Below are 22007 nucleotides of genomic sequence, written 5' to 3'. Positions count from 1 at the left end.
GCAAAATGGCGCCGGAGACTGTGTAACAGCTGACATGCTTGGAAAGTGGCAGGGGATGGATCGTCGCGCTTTGGGAAGACCAACGACCAGCAAAGCCGTGGGCGTGGAAAGGAAAAGGGACGGGGAGGATCTCGATCTCCATCGAATTCATGAGCGCACATGAAAAACGTACGATTCTGAGGGAAGCACGGCGATGTTCGGCCAATGAGGGGCAGCCTACCCGCCGCTTTGCCAACACGGGCTAGCGGCCGCAGCATTGCGGTGGCATGAGCGATCAACGAGCCAGCCAATCTTCTCGCTTTTGGTGCGGATTTGGCGAGTTTGTTCCGCAACCGCCTCGTGCTGATCGACCACAACCAACCTGTGCGCTCTGTTGAAAAGCAGGAATGCCAGGGCAAAGGAATGGAAAGCTGATGAGGAGACTGCTTCTCGTTAGGCCTAGAGGGGATACTGTGTCGTGTACAGGTGGATGGAGTGTATAAGAGAGGCCCGGCTCCCCGGTCAACACCAACGGACCTGTTGTCGACATCGTGGCGGGGCACTCCGACCCAACTATCGACACTGGGAATCCGCGCTGCCACCCAACTCATCCCTGTCGTGTGCTCTGTTGTTGTTCCCACACGGGCAAACAAGCAACCAGAATCCAGACTGTCAGAGCGTTGAGAAGTTTGCTGTGACCCCGGGGAAATTAGTTACACTGCCGAGCGTGAGCGCACTACCTAGCCTTTCCTTCGGCGATTTAAGGGCGGCGCTGAGGTTCACAACCAGTACCCGGATTGCGGCGCAGTAAACTTGAGACTCTCAAAGGCTGTCCGTTGACCGAGGAGACGGTGTTTCGACAGTCCGGAACCATGCGTCGAAACCACCATCTTGCGAAGGTCTAGTACTTCGGTAACATGTAGATAAGGTACTTGTACCTTACAGTTTGCCTCTTGGAGCCGAAGCCGGGGCATCTGAGAATCTGTGTGTACATTACTAGTCTGAATAGTCCCCGGGCCGTACTAGAAAGAGAACCATGGCTCGTTACCGCAAAAGTGAAAACAGTGGGTGCGATAACAACACGGAAAGCCGCGCCGCCATTGTCCTCTTCCACTTGAGAATTGCCGGTTCGGCGCTTATGGGATTCCCGATTTTGGGATAAGCAATTGGGTGCCACTGATCAGGTCATGAGTTCGTTTTGGGTGGGTCAGACAATGTCCAGATTCCTGGAGATCAAGTGAGGGCCTAGACCGTTCGCCTCAACGTCACGTCTGCCGCTCCCCTGCTGCTTGTCCGAACTTGCATGTTTGAGCTCGACGTCTGGAAAACTAATCGAACAAAAGCCCAGGGGATTGGGCAAACACCCCTCTGCCATAAGCAGTACACGGTAATCCGTACAACGAATTTAAATACGTACCGAGGCTCTCATTATACCACTGCGGAGTGATAGGAGTTCTCACACCAGGTAAACTGACGGCTGCATCGGTCACGACAAGGTACTCTGTACGGATACACTAGACGGACCGAGCCACCTATGTGGCCCAGCAGCGCCCCCTCAAGCGACATAGCCTTGCTGCAGGTGTCGTCGCGTACATACGTAAGGTACTGTATGCATGTACCTATGTATGTATGTATGTATATATGAGTATGTCCGTGGTACGGTACAGTCTCGGTTGTCGGAGCGGCATGCGGTGCCTGAGAGGAACCACCGATCACGGAAAAGCTTCATCGGTTTGGCATGCTGGCACATCGCATTCGCCCCTTTTCCAACAACAGCCTGATAGGCCGAGAGCGGTAAGCTTGCCGATAAGAAAAGTGGACACGACACAGATGCAACTTGCTGCAAGTTCTGCAACCGACCGGAAGCTCGAGCAGGGAGCGGAAGAAACAGCGGCGATTTCCCATCGTCGGCAACACTGCTCCCAACTGGACTCGACCGTCGCCTCCCTGCCGGCAACACCCACATGGCGCCAAACACCCCTCCCGGGTCTCGCGGCGCTGACGCCTCCAGCAATGGATTGAATGGAAGCAGTGAGAACTCATCGTCATCATCGTCGTCGATCAACGACCATCTGGCGCAGGTAAGTTGCATTTATTACCCACCCACCTACCTACACTGGCTGCTCTGTCCTGCCTGCCTCATCGGAACCGCCTCGGGGGGTTGTCCGCCCCGCGCTCTTCAGCCCTGCGTCTTGTCCGCCCATCCAATGCTTTTTGGCTGACGTCCCGCCCAATGCGTGCTTGCGGTCTAGGCCCTCAGAGACCTTGCGAGGTATGATGCGCTTTCCCTCTTCTCCTTGGCGGCCAATCCCCATGCTCAGCTCCCGGGAACCGGCTCAAAACACCGCAAAGCTGCCATAATAACGGGATGATGGGATCTGGTGACTCTCCCATAGCAACGGATCCCTGGAGCACGCATATTGAAAACCCATCCCTCTCCACCGCCTTTACCGCTTCCAGCAGCCAGAGACAAAAAGTCAGGCAATCGCTCCGTCAACCTGCACAGTGAATGACAGCGAAGACACCAACTGCCGGCCGGCCTCCGTAGCAAGTGCTCCTGGATAGGTGGATCAGTTAGACTGGCAATCACCCTCGACACCCACAACGCTATAACGATAGTCATCTCCCCTTCAGGTCAACAAATGCGCATGCAAGGTCGGTTGATCCATCGAGTCTACCTCCCTATCCCCCTTTCCACGACTCGCATGGCACGGCACGGCTTGACGCGTCGTTAGTCCTCATGGGGCACGGAAGCAGACGCGAGGTGTAGCGTTTCGCGTCCGCCTTGCCCTTCGTATAAGACCCGGTTTTGCCCTACGATGCCCTCTTTTCTATCCACTCCATTTACCAGACTAGCCTTTGCGATATCTCCCGTGAGGCCGAGCTGGCCCGGTTCTGGTTCCTGCTAAGGGATGCACAATGCAGATCCGGCAGTGCCCGGAGACGCATGTACCCGCCATAGCACTGCCGAGTACCGATTGCTGTGCTCGCATCTGCTGACAGTGTCGTTTATTACATAAAACAGGGGGGAGCAGACTGCCTCAACCCTTGAGGCGAATCTGAGCAATCTGGAGAGCAAGGTGGATGCGATACTGGCGTCGCTCGGCGTTTCGGCCGAAGAGCTGGACGCCGTCGCTGATGGGCGGGATGGAACTCGAAAGAACGAAGATGGGAAGAGTGCCTCGGGCGGCAAGAAAGAGGGCGAATAGAAATGGCCTCCACGCATAAACATATGCCAGCTTCCGTTCAGATTTACACCGGCTTATGTATGTACGATCTTCGCTATAGGCGTCCCAGAATCCAGCATCAGAACCTTGATACACGAATGCTGTGCCCCTGTCTTGGTGGCGTGGCTGGAAGTTTGAATGCAAATCATGCAGGACAGTGATATTCGTCATCATAGAAGCCATCAACTACAACCAATACTGTTGCAGGCGCATGTGTGTTATCCCATGCAACGCTCATCGACCCAGCCGGGAACCCCGAAACATGCCTGCCCAGACATATCCATCTATACACTGATACCACGCGACAGGAGACGTAACGGCCCCCATTGTTCAACCAAAACCGCCACCTAACAAACGACCGGCGAACGAACAGTCCGCCAGAGAAAGACACGGATGATGAATCACCCTTATTCACCCCCCTCGGTAATCTCAGCATTCCAATCCTTCCTGATGTACAACTCGTCCAGGCTCTCCGTCTTGTCGATGACCAAGCCCTTCTCATTCGCCAGATGCAGCAGGCAGATGAAGCAGAAGCTGGTCGAGATGTCGTCCATGGCCGGCTTCGGGTAGACGCGCTGCAGGTTGTTCATGACGTCCGTGAACTTGAGCGTCGGGTCCTCGCCCCTGGAGTCTGCGGGCTTCTCTGGCGATGTTGGCGTCATCAGGCGGCTGTTGTCCCGGTTCGCCTACGAACCGATGTTAGTAACCAGCAAGATCAAAAAATGCGTGCACGGGATGTATATGGGTGCACATACAGCCAGGGTATCCAAGTCCATGCCCTTCCATAGCTCCTCCTTCAGGCGCCTCACATCCACCTTCTTCGCCACGCGCGCGTACTGCACATACTCGGGTTTGACCCGTCTGTTCTGCGTCACCAGCATGGTGCCAAACGCCAGGTCGGTTGGGTTAGTAACCGTCATCCCGCCAAAGGCGCCCGTCATGCCCACGTCGGTCGTCATGCCCGGCTCCCCGGCCTCGGGGGAGAAGTGCTCGCGCGCGTCGGCAAATTCATCCATGTCGTCGTCGTCGTCGAGGCCGCCGCCGCCTGCGAAGGGAAGTCCATCGTCTTGGAAGAAGTTCGCGTCGTAGTCGCCTTGCGGGGAGTCTTCAGAGTGGGGACGACCGCCGTCAGAATGGAGGGGCGCTTTTTGCGAGGCCCAGAAAGCCTCATCCATCTCGCCCTCAGGGATGTCGTTCTGACGATGCGCGTCAACGTTGCCTATCCGGCTGCTGCCGAGGACCCGCCGCCGGCCCATCCGGGCTTTCGGTTTGAGGAAAAGGCTAAGGAGCTGCTTGGAGCTGAAATGCTTATCGTCGGGGAGCAGATTGCGCGTTTTCGACTTCCAGTCTTTCTTGGGCATGGAGATAGTCGAGTTTGAGGAGGCCTGGGTGTAGATCACCTCGGCGACTGCTGGATCTAAGGGGGCCGCGAAGTCGATCTCGAACGGCTGCTTCTCCTTGCGTTGTCTCGTAGGCTCCGTAGGCTTGTTGACATCTTTGATCTTTCGTATCCTCCAGTGCTCTGCGCTTGTCCAGTTCTTTTGGAGTGCCTGATCAAAATAACTGAGAATGTCTTCGTGCATCCTGTCGGCCTTCTGCGCGTGCGTCATGGATATGGCAAAATCACCATTCCCGGCGTCTAGCAAATCAGCCCCATCGCCTTCCCCGTCCGCAGCGGCGCCATCTCCTAGACCTGCATCCAAAACCCGCATCATCTGTGGCTCGAGGGCGGCCTCCCGCGCCCATGCTTCCCCTCCTTCGCCAAAGTCGGCATCGGCCCCCAAGTCGAACGTCCCGAGCCCGTCTTCGTCGTCAAATCCAAGGGGATTCTCCTCGTCTATGAACATGCCCGACTTGTCGCCGATGCCACCGGGTCCAGGTGTCTTTTCCTTGTCCTGGCGCCAGTCTTCCGGGGCCCTCAGGAAGGGGATGTCCAGGGAACCAGATGGGTCACCGAGCTCGAACGTCTTTAGTTGTGGACAGACATCCATGCTGTCAAGAATGCTCAAGTCCGGAAAGAAGCTGGCGCGAAGTCCTTCAATGTCGATCTCAACATCCTCCTCTTCTTCTGGCTCCTCTGGGACCGGGGTGTTCTCGTGGTCGGTCATAGAAAGATCGCCCTCGCCGTCAACCTCCTCCCCGACGCTTTGTTTGCGGGACTTGGAAGCAGCCTGAGCGGCGTCATCGGCGTCATCGCTGCTGTCAAAGACAATTCTGCCTTGCGAGTCGATCATCAAGTGGTTTAACAGCAGACCCTTCGCACCGCCCTCGTCAAAATCTGCAGACGCCTTCTTGAACAGAGGATCAACAGCAAACTCAAGTTCCAGCTTCTTTAGTTGTAAAGAGGCGAACGACGGAGCCAACGTCGCTTCCGAAGATCTTTGCGCCTGTGGGAAAGTTAATGATGGGGCCAAAGGCAAATTTGGGAATTGCGGAAGAGCAGACCTTTCTCTTGGATTTCTTGCGCACATTCCCCTCCTCGTCGACCTCATCCTCATCCTCCTCGTCTTCGTCACCTTCGCGGTCCTTCCTCTTGTTGTCGCGGCTATCAGCCAGACCGCTCAGAAGCTTGCCTGTTTCCGTAGCAACACTGTCGACTCTGCTCGTGTAGATCTTGACGCAGCCGTCGAGAGTGCAGCTGGCCTTCTGAAAGTTGACGCCATCGCCCTCCTTGAGCAAGGACATGTCGTGGAAGTAGTCGATGAGCGCAAAGTTCCACGAGTTGGCCGCGTTGATCTTGTTGTCGGTCGCCATCTTCATCCACTCCTCAAAGTTGGCCAAGATGGGCACTCGCTTCATGGGGGTGACGGCCTTGCCGCCAACAACGAGCTGCTCGTCATCGTCTAGTATGATGGTGTGGTTGCCGCTCTTGCGTCGTCGGGGTGTCCGCGGTTCAGACCCGGGCGTGTCGACATTCTGCAGGTCGTTGAGCGAGGTGCTCGACTTGCGCGGCGTACTCGTGGCCGCGGCCCTGAGTTGGTTTATCTGGGCCTCATGGGCGGCCTTACGCCCATGCGAGCGCTTCGCTTTCTCCTCCGCGTCGTCATTGAGTGGGATTCTACGCCATGTCCGATTAACCCATGTCGCCGTGGATGTGCCGGAGCGCGCTTTCGCTGCTGCGAGAAGAACCACAAAATCAAGACAACGCGAGCGACTCACTTGACAGGTGATTTGAATGGCGAGTCGGCGAGCGAACCGGAAACATTCCGGCTTACGCTTCTTCGCGATGCATGGGCAACTCTGGCCATCTTTGTATCGTGGTGTCGCTGCAATCCAACAGTGGTTGCCGGTTGCCGTCACTGGCTGCAGTTGAGATTTGGCAACCCAGCGTGTGTTTGTTTACTACAGCCGTTCGGGGGTGCGGGGCGATCCGCTAACTATTGGTTGAAGCGTATCCAGAATACGGGGTGTGGCTAGGTATTACCATGCGAGCCTCGATGTTGTATACATACTCCGTACATCGCCGCTGTATACCGTGCGAATTCTCCTTGGCCTGGAATAGGAGGAAAGTAAACTCTGTTTCCTGGAGCTGATTGAAATGCCTGTAATGGTGTCAAATATCACGAAGCTCTACCCTGTCCTGCGTTGTGCTGTATATTTGTCGGCGATACCATTACCCTAAGGTACCTATGGTAAAGGTGGTGTGGCGTTTGTGTGGCTAAGCCTAGTACTAGTAACCCGTACTGTTAAGCAAACTGCGCCAGTATTGAAGCAAGCGTTGGCGGCGTGGATAAATGGACGGTGCCCTCCAAAGTGTGGAAAGCCAACCTGGGAGTTAGAAGAGTATCTCTTTTACCTTATCCATGTATAACTGAAGCGCTAGTTGTGAGGTTATCCGAGTTGGTCACCCCCTCTTTACCATAGTATTGCCCAACGGATGCTATACAGGTTCCAAGTTTGCGTCCCAAAACAGGCAAAGTCCGGTCCGTCCAATTACGTAGCGCTCGGATAGCTCGAGATTCCAGGGCCAAGCAGCCCGTTGACGATGACCACAACCGTCAACTCCGCTTTTAATACCGATTAACTACTTACTAGTACCTTACCTATGCACCGACCTGTGGGCTGCGTGCGCCTCGCCGCGACTTGTCATGGAAATGATCTCATAACCTCTGGATGTTGAAAGCGCAACCTAGAACCATTGATTATCCTACCTAGTGCGCCCGCTTCTTATGGGCTCGTCGCGCTGTGTCCTCAGTTGCGCCATGCCCCGGTGACACAATGGCACCATCTCTCCCAATGCGGAGCCGATATAGCGGCCGCCCGACCGTTGCAGCCCTCCTGTTGATCGGCGCAATCACCTTCCTCGCGCTCTTCCAGTCGGCGGCGGGCCCTAGCAGTCGCAGCCATTTCGGGTTGAATCCTAGAGGCTTGCAGGCGACCGATGTCGACTGCCGCAACGTGCACCATGCCGTCGACCAGTGCGCGTTCGTCCTGGCGAACTGTGAAGATGACGAGGCCGGCCTGATACACTACCTGTCCTTCTACTACTGCACGCTAGGATCTGCGAAACCCGTCGCTTTCGCCATCCTCACCGCCTGGCTCGGTCTGCTGTTCACCACCATCGGAATCGCTGCGAGCGACTTCTTCAGCGTCAATCTCAGCACCATCGCCAGCGTGCTCGGGCTGAGCGAGAGTCTGGCCGGCGTGACCTTCCTCGCTTTCGGCAATGGTTCTCCGGACGTGTTCAGCACCTTTGCCGCCATGGGTTCCAACAGCGGAAGCATGGCGGTCGGTGAGCTGATCGGTGCCGCCGGCTTCATCACTGCGGTTGTCGCCGGCTCCATGGCCTTGGTTCGCGAGTTCAAAGTCAGCAAGCGCACATTTGTGAGGGACATTTTGTTCTTCATCCTCGCCATCAGCTTCACTATGGTCTTTCTGGCCGACGGCGAGCTACACCTGTGGGAATGCTTCACCATGATCGGCTTCTACCTGTTCTACGTGGTGGTGGTGGTCGGGTGGCACTGGCTCACCGTGCGAAGGAGAAAGCAGAGACAGAGAGATGTGGCCTCTCGGACACACTTCCATGGCGTCTCGCCTCGCGGTGCCGACGAGCTGGAGCCTTATCGTGACGAGCCGGACGAGGACGAGGCAGCTCCCGTTGGCGGTAGGTCTAGGGGTGCTTCGGAACCTGGCGATATCAGCATGCTGGAACGAGGGCCGCGGATCGAGGTCGACGGAGTGCCATCTGCCGGACCGGACGAAGAAGAGGAACAGCGGGAAGTCCATGTGGCCGCCGAAATGGCGAGCAGCATGCGAGTCAACCGGCCCCGCTGGGGACGAAGCAACACAACCATAACCCCCATTCGGCCAAGCTTACTGGGCGCGCTGGAATTCAGATCGGTGCTGTCCTCCCTCCAGAAGGAAAGAAACATGCACCTAGGCCCGCTGCATGGAAGGTCGTACTCGGTCCAGCACTCAGCCAACTCCACGCCCGATGATCCTCGTGGCCGCCCACGAACCAAAACAATGCCAAGCGAGGTACGACCTGGGCCAACAGAGCGTTCCCTATCGTATGGAAACCAGCCCCTGAACCTCGACAATGCTGCCCTTCCCCGGCGCGATGCCGTCCCGATGCCTGAATCCCGGGGGAGTTCGGCTGCTCGTACCATCGACGGAATGCTTGCGCCGCCGCTTGGTTCTGGCATGCCTGTCGACCATGCGACGCAACACTCTCATCCAGCGGGACGCGTCCACCGACTCCCGCATATCCAGATTCCCTCCCCCAGCGGACGCTCCAGCGGACGCTCCTCTCCCTCGTTCTCGCCTTTCCCCGGTCTATCCGAATCCCCTGCCGTGCTGACCCCCATTCCCGAGCCCGGATTTCCATTTCCGCCACTGAACGCACTGGACGCGAGACATCACTCATTCCCCGGCCTTGACGATCATGCAGAGCATCCTAGGCCGGTGAACTGGTGGCCGTACGGATTGCTGCCGGCTCCCCACGTCCTTCTTAGCACTATGTTTCCCACCCTTCAGGGGTGGAAGGAGAAGGCGCTCTGGGATAAGGCGGTCAGCTTGATCTCGGTTCCAAGCATCTTCATCCTTGTGGCAACATTGCCGGTGGTGGAAACCGAGAGTACACACAATGACACTGAGATGAACTCCCCGTCAGTTGGCCAGCCCGGAAGCGCGGCGCCACTCGTCTCTGTAGACGACGGTGCTCAACTTGAGCCAGAGACAGAGTGGCAAGCGTACAGACGACGAGCCCGATCAACAGGGTCAAGGTCACCGCTCAGCATGTCGCCATCGCTGTTGTCCCTCAATGCCCCACAACCGCCAGACCACCATCAGCCTCCAGCTGTGCAAGTTCCGCAGAGGCCAAAACCAACTGATGTTGGCTCTGATGGCGCCACAGCTTCGTCCGAGACAGCCTCCGGTTGGAACAGGTGGCTGGTCGCGCTCCAGCTCTTTACCGGGCCGCTCTTTGTTTCCTGCCTCATCTGGGCCAACACAGCGGACAACTTAGAGCATCCGGTGAAGACCCTCCTGAGAATGGTGTTATACTCCCTCCTGATCTCACTCTGCCTGTTGGCTGCGCTCCTCAAAACCACCAGCGCGGACCAGAAGCCCAAGTACCACTTCGTCTTGTGTTTCCTTGGGTTCGTCATCGGCGTCGCGTGGATCTCGACCATTGCCGGGGAGGTAGTCGGAGTCCTGAAGGCCTTTGGCGTAATCCTCGATATCTCGGAAGCGATCCTGGGCCTGACCGTCTTTGCCGTGGGCAACTCACTGGGCGACCTCGTGGCCGATGTAACCGTTGCGCGGCTGGGATATCCCGTCATGGCATTAGCTGCGTGTTTCGGAGGCCCGATGCTCAACATCCTCCTGGGCGTTGGCATCGGTGGCGCCTGGATGGGCATCAACTCGGCCAACCGCAAGCATCGGAAGCACCCTGACGCACCGCTCCATTACAAGCCGTACCGCATCCAAATCGGCGGAACGCTCATGATCTCGGCGGTCACGGTATTGCTGACCCTGCTTGTGCTGCTCATTGCCGTACCTTGGAACCAGTGGGTAATGAGTCGCAAGATTGGCTGGGGGTTGATATGCATCTGGACGGTTGGCACCACTGTCAACTTGGTCGTCGAGCTCACGAACGGATTCTCGGACGTGTCGTGAGGGTTTGAAGGACCAGGGTGTTTGTTTATCTACCTTACGAACCTGCCCGTATAGTATACCATTTATCTCATCACGGCTATCCATTCCTGTGCACCCGAAGTCTGCTGCAAACTTTAACTTTAAGGTTTTGACACAACGACCCATGACTCCTAGGTCGAAGTGCGGAGTTCCGTCTGGTGGACTCGATTCAACAGACTGTCGACGGCGACTCCGACTTGGAGTGCGAGCTATCGCCACGCCATGAGCCCGATGTTGAACATCCATTGGATGAGGTATAACTGTTACCTCGTGGCGCGCAATCGTTTTAAGTTAGCCCCTGAGTGCTCCAAGGGAACACCCGTTTGGCGGGGAAGGTGGGGCCATGCTTGGCCGCTGGCGGCCAGTGGAGGAAAGGGAGGGGTCAGGAGGGGCACCGCAATCCAAACTGTCCTCTCAGCTCCCCTTCCTGACGACAACGTGGGGCAGGGGTGCCGATTGTAGAAGAGCTGTGTCTCCCTTCACCGATTCTTTGGGAGTAAGAACAATTCAGTGTCTTGCTTTACTTCAATCGCCTGTTTTGCTTCTCTCGCAAGCTCACTGCAGTACTCCCAATCGTTTTCTCGGACCACAAATCCCCACCACAGCCATGGCGTCCTACCCGCCCCTCGCCGAGCGCGAAATCAAGAACACCATCTGCCTGTTCGACGTCGATGGCACTCTCACTCCGGCGCGCCTGGTATGCTCCATCCCTTTCCCTCCCGGCGTCTCTCACCTTTCCCGACCCGTTCCTTATCATGCTAACCCAAAAACCAATTCGAAAACAGAGCGCCTCCCCGGAGATGCTCAACCTCCTCTCGCGCCTGCGCCAAAAGGTGGCCATCGGCTTCGTGGGCGGCAGCGACCTGGTCAAGCAGCAGGAGCAGCTCGGGACGTCCGACATCAACGTCACGTCGCTCTTCGACTTCTGCTTCGCCGAGAACGGGCTGACGGCCTACCGGCTGGGCGAGCCGCTCCCCTCCAACAGCTTCATCAAGTGGATCGGCGAGGAGCAGTACAAGGAGCTGGTGCGCTTCATCCTGCACTACATTGCCGACCTCGAGATCCCTGTCAAGCGGGGCACCTTTGTCGAGTTCCGCAACGGCATGATCAACGTGTCGCCCATTGGGAGGAACGCGAGCACCAAGGAGAGGAACGAGTACGAGCAATATGACAAGCAACACGGGATCCGGAAGGCGTTTGTGGAGAAGCTGAGGGAGCGGTTCGGACATTTGGGGCTGACGTATGTTTTTTTTTCTTTTCTTCTCTTCCCCGCCTTCTCCCCCTTGGGTTTGTTTCCATTCCGCAATGTATGTACTAATAACTGAACTTCCCGGCCAAGGTTCTCCATCGGCGGGCAAATCTCGTTCGACGTGTTCCCGACCGGCTGGGACAAGACGTACTGCCTGCAGCACATCGAGAACGAGGCGAAGCGTCCCGGCGGCGTGCACTACACAACGATCCACTTCTTTGGCGACAAGACCTTCGAGGGGGGCAACGACTACGAAATCTACTCGGACAGCAGGACCATTGGGCACTCGGTGACGGGGCCGGCCGACACCATGGCCGAGCTGAAGAAGCTGTTCAACCTGGAGTAACCAGTGGGGAAAACGCTGGATAGTAATAAAGTGATGATGATACCCCATCAAAAGATACCCGCATTGCAATGAGGGTATGCATCCAATAAGAATTGGGGGGTGATTTACCAGGAATGTGTCGACAGTCAAGAACGCGCTGTTCAAACACCCGCTGATATAAGACGCTATGAACACCAAGAACAGGACCCATCTAAGTCCCAAACAACAGGCAAGATGCGCTTAGAGAGATCCATCCAACATCACTTGGAGTAAAGGGCAGACATACCAAAATCCAGAGATCATCGCCATCATCATCATCACCACCACCACATCCTTCAAACACACATCAGCTACTACTTAGCTACTACTAGTATCTTCAATGCCCAAACTCCAGATGTGGCACGATCACCGGGCCGTACTTGGTCGTAGCCTGGTATGCCCCGTCGCCCTGCACGACAAAGTCCACCGCCAAGCTTAGCTTGCTCAAGCCGCCCGAATTCCCGCTCGCCACGCTCGCCGCATACCCCTGAACCTGCTGAGCAGCCTGAGGAACACCTGCTCCATTCGCAATGGCGTCCGGGTCGTACGCGACAATGGCGACGTAGTTGCGGCGGGCCATGAGCTTCTTGTGCTCGCGCGCCGCGCCCGTCGCGTCGGTGTGGAAGATCTCCATCATGTCCTCCTTGGTGTCGGACACCTCGTGGGTCGACTTGTGGCCGTTCTGTGGCACGTAGAGGAGCTTGTTGTTGTGCAGCATCTTGAGCAGGTAGCTACCGCACGGTGCGGCCACGACGGGCGAGGCGATGATCTGGTACATGGTCTTGTGGTCGGACGGATGGGAGGGGTCGTGGACGAGACCTGCGCCGCAGCAGTTTACGTCTGCAGGGGGTGGGATGTTAGTTGAGTTCAACTTTGAGAGTAGGGGGGAGATATGGGGTGAGGGGGGCTTACCGCCAGATAGGAAGGTCATCCGGATGCCCTTTTGCTGAGCGATGCCCTGCAGCGTGCGGATTAGGTATGTCCTCTCCAGGTCCTTAGACTCGTGCGTCCACAGGTCTTTGAGCTCCTCGCCGATGTCTATCTCGCCGAACTGGTTGAGAACGTTGCCCATCAGCCCGGACTTGCCCACGGCCTTCTTGACCTCCTTGAAGCCCTGCGCCACCACCTCCTTGCCGCCCACCACACCTGCCACCGAGCTGGTGACCTTGCCGAGGATGTTGTACGTCGTGTTGACCGCCTTCTTGCCCGTGGCGAACGTGTTGGCCAGCGTCTCGACCGTCTCCAGGCGCGGATACACGACGGGCACCGAGATCATCCAAATGCAGTGCTGCACGCTCGGCGGCAGCGTCGCGACCTTGGGGAAGATGCCCTGGTACGTCGGGCCGGCCATGACCCGGTTATGCGTGCGCTCTGACCGGCAGTCTGGGCCGACAACGACGACGGCGGGGCCGAGATACTTGATGAAGTGCCACCCGGCACCGGTGATAGTGAATAGGTCCATGTCAGAGCTGACGTTGCGCAGGATCTCTACCGTCGTGTGGTGCTGGAAGAGCAGGTACATTTCGATGGCGATGCGGCCGATGCCCTTGAAGACGGCCGACGACTGCATGTAGTCGGGGTAGGAGCCGAAGCCGTCGAAGCTAACCAAAGGGGGTCAGTACAATCCACGGATCCCATCGAGGATGAGGGACAGAAAACTCACATATCATGGTCGTCAATCTGCAAGACGTGCGGGATCTGCGCAAACGCCTCCCGCATGAACGGCTGGTCGAAGTGGCTGGTGTAGTAGTGGAAGTACGCGTGCAACACGTCCTCCTGATGCCTCGCGGTCCAGGGGGCATTCTTGCGGTTCTCCCTGCCCTGCATCGACAGCCACTGCCTGAGCAGCGGAACCTCCTTCCACAACCGATCGCCATAGATCTGGGCGCCGAGGCCCAGCTGGACGTGGAAGCCGCCGCAGTCGACGTTCTTCTGCAGGATGTCCTTCCACATGAACCCGACGCCTCCGAGCTTGGCCCGCTCGTTCTGGTTCGTCGACGGCGCGAAGTCGTTGCCCGAGTGCGCAATCATGCGCCAGCCCGTCTCGTAGCGGCCGGCCACGACAAACTCGTAGCGCGTGCACCCGAGGTGCGATGTCACGGCGTACGTCCACCGCTCCGTGCCGTGGTCCGACATCTGGAGGTCTACATCGTACTTGTAGAAGACCCACCTCTGGTGCGTGTAGATGTTCTGCGGGATGAGCTGGCGCGGGTTGGGAGACAGGTCGACGCTCAAGTGGATGTGGATGGTCGGAGGTTGCGGCGCGTCAGTAACCAGCATGATGCTGCCCAGCCAGATGCCCCGTTCCAGGTCCATGTTCACATAGCGCAGGTACGGCCCAAAGTACACACCGTTGGTGGGCATGACCTTGTACACATCAACACCCGCAGAGGGAGGCGGGCCGGTGAAGCCCGTCGTGGGGGCCACAGACGTCGTGACGCTCATGATGCTCTCGGCATAGCCTGGATGGCCCTGTGGGTGGAACATGGGCGAGGCAAGACCTGCCTTTCCTCCGCCCAGAAGTGGCGAGCCCAGGGGATTGCCGTAGGTCGACGCTGTGGGCGATAAGGGGGCAACATCGTGGTGGTTTAGAGGGGTGGGTCCCTTGGGGAATTCCCATTGCGTGGCTTGCGTCGCTAGATGGATGTAGTAGTACTTGCCCCGAGTTCTGGTCGAGGTGTGCAATCCAGCCCTCGGGGAGCGGCGGCGGCGACTGGGCGGCGGCCATGAGCGAAGGAGTATGTGTCAGCGCCGGCTGCCCGTTCTGAGCCGCCGCTGGGTTTAAGTTGCTCTCGTTGGCAAAGGCAGGATGGCCCGCAACATGTGCAGGAATGGTTGCAGCAGCGGTGGTGGCTGGGTTCTGTTTCTGAGGTGTCGGAGAGGCAACAGTGGAAGGACCGGAACCCGGCCGAGCGTTGGAGTTGGCAGAAGCCGAAGGCACGGCAGGAGCGCCGTTCGCAGAGCTCGAGCTCGCTTGTGCCGGTCGTTGCTTCTCAGCCGGGTACTGCGAACTCGCGCTTGGGTTGACGCTGGTGTAAGCCGGCGGAGGTGTGGAGGCCTGCATGCGCGCGAAGTCCTGCTCCAGCACGCTCACCTGCAGGTTGGCTCCTGCTGGCACTTGTGTAGCTGGGGTGGGGTTCTGAGGAAGGTTGAAAGCCGGTGTCTGCTGTGGAGGTGACGGATTCGATACCACGTCGGCGCCCTGGTACACAGTAGGGGGCCCGAATGGCTGCTGGCCCGGTGCCTCAGTGGGTGTCCATGGACGCTGCTGCTGCTGGGGTTGGGCCGGAGGCGCCTGGTTACCGTACTGTGCTAGTCGCGATTGGGCGGCGGCACTCGGGACCTGGAGGCTGTTGAGAGTCGCCGTGCCCGAGATACCAGTCGCCGCATACCGCGCTTCGATGCCTCCTCCGGGAATGGCGCCCGGCTCGACGATGGGTGTCTCGGGCGGCGGCGGCGACCCACGGCTAGCCCGGGTGGTCGAGTTTGACGCAGTTGAATCATAGCGGCCGATATTTACTCCCTGATTTTGACCGGGAGGGGGGTAGTAAGGCTTCTGCTGGTAGGCGTTGGATATCTTGGGCGCAGGCGCCACGGGGTTCCTCAGGGGCTTGGCGAAGAGGCCGCCCTCCTCGTCCTCGGCCGGGCTGGTTGGGCTCAAGGGTTTCGGCACCGCTCCACGTCTTTCAGCAAGGCCGCTCTTCCTGTCGCCCGTGCTCACTGTTGGACGCGGCAACGAGTCCTTCTGCGCTGGAGACCCTGAGCCCGAGCTCGTGGATGCGGGCGGGGGACTGTAGACCCTGCCTGCGGGGGAAGACAATCTGGGCTCGTCGTCGGGGTAAGGAAGGCGGCTGGGCTTTGGCTGCGGCTTGGCCTTGCGGTCGTCATCGTCGGGGTAGGGCAGGGGCGCGGCGGAGCTCGAGGCGCCGAACGGGAAGGACGGCAACGGCGGGAGAGATGCGATGCTCGGCTTGGGCGCCGATGTCGATGACGCCGCTGCCGAAGATGACGATGACGGCGGGGCGGGGTATCTAGGCCGATTCGATGTCTTGTCGCCTGCTGGACTTTGGGGCTTGAATATTCTCAGCGGTTCAACGGTCGGGCTGTCGCAGTCCTCGGTATCCGGCCTCGGGCGGCTCAGGAAGAGCTCCTCGTCCGGAACGTCGCGGGACCGAGAGCCCATGGTTATCTGAAGCCTATGTAACACGGGCACGGGCTACCGAGTGCGACAATCGACCACGCTTGCCCGACAGGCTCGAGTCCTGGAGCAAAAAGGCGGTGCTGCTCCTGACTGATGGCCAAGTGTTTGGAGCTCAGGAACCTCTGACAGAAGAACCCCTCTTCGAAGGCAACAACCCCCTGTAACCTGGAAGGCGGGGTACTGTATCGTACCTGATGTGACCTAGCTGTTGCTGCTGAGACGAAACACCTTCAAACGATGCTGCGGAAGCTGCAAAAACCAGAAAAGTCCTCGCTATCTCGACAGAATCTGCTCAATGATCAGACTGAAGCTCAAGTTTCGGAAATCCAGGCCGAGAACATCAGGCAGGCCAAATATGCGGCCAGAATGCGCAGGCCGCCCGCGTTGCGATCGAACAGGGGGGAACGGGAAGCCAGGGGGAAAAGCCAAACAGGGGTCGTAAGGAGGGACATCGTTGGCGGCTCGAGAGCAGCTGCTCTGTGATTGGCCTCGCGGCTTGGGCGGGCGCTTAGCAGGCTTGGGAGGGACCCTTGAGTGGTGAGAAATCATAGTCGGATACTATTTGACCTGATATCATCCTGTCACTGGACCCTCATGAGCGCTTACACAATATGGAATCCGTATATGGCCGCCCCTTTTTGGTCAATAGGTAACTGTTGGCGCCATGAAGCTTTGCACTGGAATTGGGAAGACGAAGATGCTTGCAGGGACCTGATGAATTTCAGAGTCAGAAGCCGTTGAGAGCCTTTAGATAGTATTAACTCCAAATCCAAATACAGGTACCCTTGTATAATCTCCTTCTTGGATAAGTTTGTTTATTTACTATTGCTATTGTAGTAACTCAGGTAGTGCTCGCCACGAGGTTAGTTCTAAGGAGCGTTCCGGGCTTGAGTCGGACTTGGTGAACAATCAGGTCTGTAAATGGGGATGTCTTTTGAGGCCGTGCAAGGTCAGGCCGTTGCTGGCTTCGTATTGGACCTCACATCTCACATGACATTGATTCTGATAGATGAAAAAATGAGGATGTTAGATCTATGATTGCCCCTGTGATCCGTCCCGAGTTCTCGGCCTGGCCCGCTGCTTGCCGCGTTCATGGACGGCCCGGCCAGGCCCACTACGAAGGAGTCCCCAGAGCCGAAGACCCATACTATCGGGCTTGGCGCCCGTTTCTCGTCTCGAATCCTCCATGTACATACGCTGGTTTCCCTCACAATCAGCATATGATATTGGCCACTGATCAATACCGCTAGTTTCCTATGCCGCTTATACACCCAACATCAACTCAAAACTCCAGAGCCTGCCCGACGCCTTCCTCTCTTATTGTCCGTAACCCATCACTCTTCTCTTCTTGCTCCTCCTTTAACCGCGCTTCAACCTCATCCCTGATGGCCTCTAGATCCGACGGAATTCTTTGACTCTGCACGCTCGGCGCGTGTGAGACAAACCGCAGCTGCTCGTGAACATGTGTGACGATCTCCCGCAACCGTTTTTCAGAGTTGCGATTATGGCGTGGCTCGTTCATGCTCTGCTCGAGCGACGGGAACAGCGTGTCGTGGATGAAGTGGCCACGCCAGGGCGCATGCTCCGGTATCGTCTCGGGAATGTGCGTGTCGGCGCCAATGGCGATTGACGTCTCGTAGGCCCATGCGCGGGCCACGTTTCTAGGGGTGTACCCGCCGCCTCCAAACATAATCATGGGTAGGCCTAGGCTCTTGCAATACCTGACACAGGCGCCGTGGCCTTGTACCCGAAGGTTGAACCGGCCCAAACGATCCCCCGCCAATGAGTCGGCTCCGCACTGAAGGGCAATGGCGCTGGGCCGGTAGCGCTCGTTGATGGCGCCAATGACGTTCTTGAACAGGGCTTCGTACTGCTCATCGGTGATGCCGTCCTGCAGCGGCACGTTTATCGCATGGTGCGCCCCAGGGTTGTGCTCATTTTTGGGCCCGTTATCCTCGAGCCCGCCCGTGCCCGGGAAGAAGTGTTCCGGTTGGTATTTGTGAAACGAAACGGTCATGACACGGTCCGTCGAAAAGAAGGCTTCCTCGACGCCATCGCCGTGATGGACGTCGATGTCAATGTACAACACGCGGGGATAGAAGCGCAGAAGCTGCAGGATGGCGAGCACGATGTCGTTGATGTAGCAGAAGCCTGATGCCTCAGACTTCTTGGCGTGATGCAGCCCACCGCCCCAGGCGATGGCAATGTCGGACTGCTTACTGCATATCTTGCGCGCGGCGTCTAATGAGCTGCCTGCTGACATGGAGCAATAGTCGTAGAGCCCGTGGAAGAGCGGACAGTCACTTCCGCCGAGGTTGAACTTAACTTCCTTGTCGGGGTTGTCAATGTCCCGCGGCTGGTCTTCTGGCTCCGCCGTGATCAGATAGTCGAGGTAGTCGTTCGAATGGAACGCGCTCAGCTCCTCGTACGTGGCCTCCCGTGTGAGATAGTTGTCCATGGCAAATGGCATGCCGTATGATGTAACCAAGCTTTTAGTTAACGTCAAGCGCCAGGGCTTCATGGGATGTGTCAGGCCGAAGTGATGCTTCTCCATCTCGGGTGTGGCGTGGTATGAGACTGTGTAGCCCTTGGGCCGGACGATGCCGTACTCCTGGGCCGCGAACTTCATTTTGTTGAAGAAGATTGCATTTTCGCGGTCATTGGCCGTGCCGAGCGGGAGGGTGTAGTCCTCCACAACGGGATGATCGACTTCAATGTCGTGTGGAAGATAGTTTGGCTTTGGTGGCCTATACCTGTAGGCCGTGGCATCCATGGCGCCGCTCTAAGATATATGCCCAACCACAAATGCCTTCTGATGCCCTCTCGGCGACAATCACTTCGCAAGGTGGCGGGTTCTAGCGAGCCCTTATTGTGCAAGATGCAGGTTGAGATTCAGCTGGAGGTCAGGAAGTTGAACTGATATTTTAGACAGAGATGGCTGCAGCTGATGTCCACCGATGAGTTAGCTGCTCTTAGCATATCGGAGAACTGGGTGATAAACACACAAACTTGTTATAGCCATAAAAAGGGTAATGCCACCAGGAACGGGACCAGTCAGATCGTAACCACGGCGCCTAATCTCTGTCTGTGATAAAGGGTTGGTGGATTAAGAACTGAGATGCACAAACAAATCGCCTGTGGATTCATCCAATGCGGCGATCCAACTCCTGAGAAAGACGCTAGTCTCAATCTGGCTAGCTTCTGGCCCCTGCAAGCCGGAATGCATGCCAGGCGGGCCGAACTGGGGCTCGTTTGCAAATTCCAGGTTTGGCCGAGAACCGAACTTCTTCCGCTGCGTGAATCTGACAAAAAGCGCCATTCTTGCTTGCTCCCCCCACAAGCACGGTGGCTTCACCTCCAGCTCGATCTCTCAATTTGCACCACTCTTTTTGGGCGACAGGGGTGGCTTGCTGGTCGAGGAAGGAAGATTTACTGTTTTCGTGAGGTGAGCGCTGTGGAATTCTCTCAGGCTCCTGAACCACATTTCTTCTGCCTGCGTTTCCTGCTGCGCAGCCCGCTTGGCCACTCCGCATCATCGTATCCGTATTTTTTCCGCATTCCACCTGCGCGTTGCTTTCTGCACTCTTCAGCCCACTCGGGGCTTCTTCTGAATATAACGTAACACCAGAGACTTCTCTCATGGAAAAGGAGCGTGCTACTGCGGATCTTGTCTCTCTGCCGCAGCTCCCAGGGCGCCTCAGAGTTGATGCGACTCTGGAGTGGAGCATCCTTTGTCTTAGGCCTCAAGTTGTCGCAAGCTCTACACCACGCAGGCAGTAGCGTTCGCCATACGGCGGGTTAACAGCCATGCCTAGAGACGATTTATCCATCGACTTCGTCAGGAAGATGCCGCCTGTCGAGCTCGACCCGGCATTGATTCTCGACGAGTGGATCAATAGGACACAGAACCTGCCCGAGGAGCTGCGCTTCCTGCAGGATGAAATCGCCGATAAGGACCGTCAATATGACAAGCTCGTGAGGGAGATCGAGGAGCGAGACGGGCGTATACAGAAGTGGATCAAAGCCCATGGCAGCCACCATCCAAACCCGAAAGAGGACGAGTACAGGGCAACCATCAGGAAGAACTTCGCGCTGGCAGAACAGTTGTCCAACGAGAAGATCTCGCTTACCCAGAAGCTGCAGCAGACCATGGACAAGCACATCCGCCAGCTGGACATGCAGCTAAAGATGCTCTACGACCGCAGCGAGCCAGGCTTTACAGACCCTGATGAGCTGCCCTCTCTCCTGCGCCCCAGCGCCGCGAATGCCACGAACGGGACGCCCGCGCCCCGAGCCGTCAATGGCACCCACCCCTCGATCTCGGCGTTGAATACAGCTGGGAATGGAACCCAGGCTCGAGTAGCCAACGCCCAGGTACGGAATGCTCAGACACTGCACCACGGCTCGGCATCTGCGCCGGCTAGCCCGGCTGCGAGCATGATCATGGGTCGCCAGGTGCGCGAGAGCTCCGCCGGTCCCGGCGGCGGAGCGCCTAAGCAGCGCTTGAACCGGCCGGGCAATCTGCCCACAACCTCCAGCGGACTGGCCCGTCATTCGTCCCTCGGCCCGGGCACACCGAAAGGCCACCAGACAGCTGCAGGCATCCAGCGGGCCGGCAGCGCAGGACCACGCGCAGCGACTAAGGGCCTGGGCGTCGGGGCAGGCCGCAAAGCAGGGACGCCATCCAGCACAGCGGGGCGCAAGAAGGGCACGCCAGCCGGGGGCAGCGGAATTAACAAGTCGGGACTGTCCCGCGTGAAGCGCGCAGCCAAGAACTCGCCCTCCTCCACCGCCGAAAGCGAGCTCTCAGACGCCGATTCAGCTAGCGACGATGAAAGCGACAGTCGCACCGGCGGGCGGCGCACCCCCGTCGTGCTCTCCCGCTCGGGCTCGAACCAAGCCGCTCTACCCCCTTCCGCGCGGGAAGGAAGCCACCATACGCCCACGGCGGGCGGTCCGGACGGCGTCCGTGCCGTGACCCGCCCGAGCCCGCACCATCGCACCACTATCAAAGACGAAGACGACGTGATGGAGATCGACGATGACGAGGCCGGCGACGACAAGAAGTATTGCTCTTGCCAGAACGTCAGCTTCGGCAACATGGTGGCGTGCGACAACGACGACTGTCCGTACGAGTGGTTTCACTGGGGCTGTGTCGGACTCAAGAGCGAACCCAACGGGACCTGGTATTGCCCTGAGTGCAGCGAGAAGTTAAGGAAGAAGGAGAAGGGCGGGGCTATTGGAGGGGCTGGAGGTGGGAGTGGAAGGGCCGGTTCGTAATGCATGACCGGCACAAGGCGAGAGCGGTAACTTCGATGGAGCCGGCAGCCGCCGGTGTCTGGGTGAGGTTGGTTGGGCGAAGGGTTGGAAAGCCAAACCCTGTCGCGGACCTTATTTGCTTCGGAGTCGTGGCGACGACGGGTAGGTTTCTGGTTGATGGGGCGCCAGCCAAGAGGTGGTAAACTCCGGCCATGGAGGAAGCCGGTGGGGAGCGAAACCCCGTCGGGCACCTTTGTTCCGGCATCGCGGCGATGACGGTTAGCAGACTAGTTGGGGTTTGGGCCGGTTCGTAGGGCGTGTGCGGTCATGCTTCCTACATGCACGGACAGTGGCAAAGGCTACTCTCATCCGGGATTGATGTGTCGGATTACAGCTGGCTGGGACCGTCCATAGCTTACACTCAGGCTACACTCAGGACAACCCCTGAATGATTGTTAGGGCGGAATTTGCGACAAGGGTTCTACTCTTAACCCCGAAACAACACTCCTAAACTACGAAAAGAGCTGATTTAACGCAGGAAAATAGAGCACCTTGCAATAACCTAAAAGGCTGAGTTCATCTGTACGTTTC

General features: G+C 57.7%; 6 protein-coding genes across 6 annotated transcripts; 3 read left to right on the top strand and 3 right to left on the bottom strand.

Moving 5' to 3' along the window:
- Positions 1–3613: 3613 nt before the first annotated feature.
- B0T15DRAFT_481568 (condensin subunit H-like protein) lies at positions 3614–6454 on the bottom strand (the record flags this gene model as incomplete). The annotated part of the gene is made up of 4 exons (XM_062866035.1): positions 3614–3892; positions 3962–5593; positions 5652–6264; positions 6366–6454. 4 exons carry the CDS (start codon positions 6452–6454, stop codon positions 3614–3616), a joined length of 2613 nt encoding a protein of 870 aa, XP_062725857.1.
- A 768-nt stretch (positions 6455–7222) lies between these two features.
- Positions 7223–10769, top strand: B0T15DRAFT_517294 (Sodium/calcium exchanger protein-domain-containing protein). The gene has a single exon (XM_062868306.1). It carries the CDS (start codon positions 7425–7427, stop codon positions 10323–10325), a length of 2901 nt encoding a protein of 966 aa, XP_062725856.1. The 5' UTR covers positions 7223–7424; the 3' UTR covers positions 10326–10769.
- Positions 10770–10950: 181 nt separating this feature from the next.
- On the top strand, positions 10951–11938 carry B0T15DRAFT_488772 (eukaryotic phosphomannomutase; the record flags this gene model as incomplete). The annotated part of the gene is made up of 3 exons (XM_062866537.1): positions 10951–11040; positions 11129–11583; positions 11683–11938. 3 exons carry the CDS (start codon positions 10951–10953, stop codon positions 11936–11938), a joined length of 801 nt encoding a protein of 266 aa, XP_062725855.1.
- A 355-nt stretch (positions 11939–12293) lies between these two features.
- On the bottom strand, positions 12294–16139 carry B0T15DRAFT_481564 (uncharacterized protein; the record flags this gene model as incomplete). Its single annotated transcript, XM_062866034.1, has 4 exons — positions 12294–12796; positions 12869–13557; positions 13620–14560; positions 14613–16139. 4 exons carry the CDS (start codon positions 16137–16139, stop codon positions 12294–12296), a joined length of 3660 nt encoding a protein of 1219 aa, XP_062725854.1.
- Positions 16140–17167: 1028 nt separating this feature from the next.
- Positions 17168–19263, bottom strand: B0T15DRAFT_517289 (histone deacetylase-like protein). The gene has a single exon (XM_062868305.1). The coding sequence runs from the start codon at positions 18928–18930 to the stop codon at positions 17440–17442; it is 1491 nt and encodes a 496-aa protein (XP_062725853.1). The 5' UTR covers positions 18931–19263; the 3' UTR covers positions 17168–17439.
- Positions 19264–19964: 701 nt separating this feature from the next.
- Positions 19965–21795, top strand: B0T15DRAFT_481562 (inhibitor of growth proteins N-terminal histone-binding-domain-containing protein; the record flags this gene model as incomplete). The annotated part of the gene is made up of 2 exons (XM_062866033.1): positions 19965–21411; positions 21767–21795. The coding sequence occupies 2 exons, from the start codon at positions 19965–19967 to the stop codon at positions 21793–21795; spliced, it is 1476 nt and encodes a 491-aa protein (XP_062725852.1).
- Positions 21796–22007: the final 212 nt, after the last annotated feature.

Source organism: Chaetomium strumarium, assembly GCF_033439665.1.
Source record: "Chaetomium strumarium strain CBS 333.67 chromosome Unknown B0T15scaffold_1, whole genome shotgun sequence".
In the NCBI taxonomy this organism is placed as follows: domain Eukaryota; kingdom Fungi; phylum Ascomycota; class Sordariomycetes; order Sordariales; family Chaetomiaceae; genus Chaetomium; species Chaetomium strumarium.
Note: the sequence above shows the minus strand (reverse complement) of the source record. Positions and strands in the feature narration are given on the sequence as shown.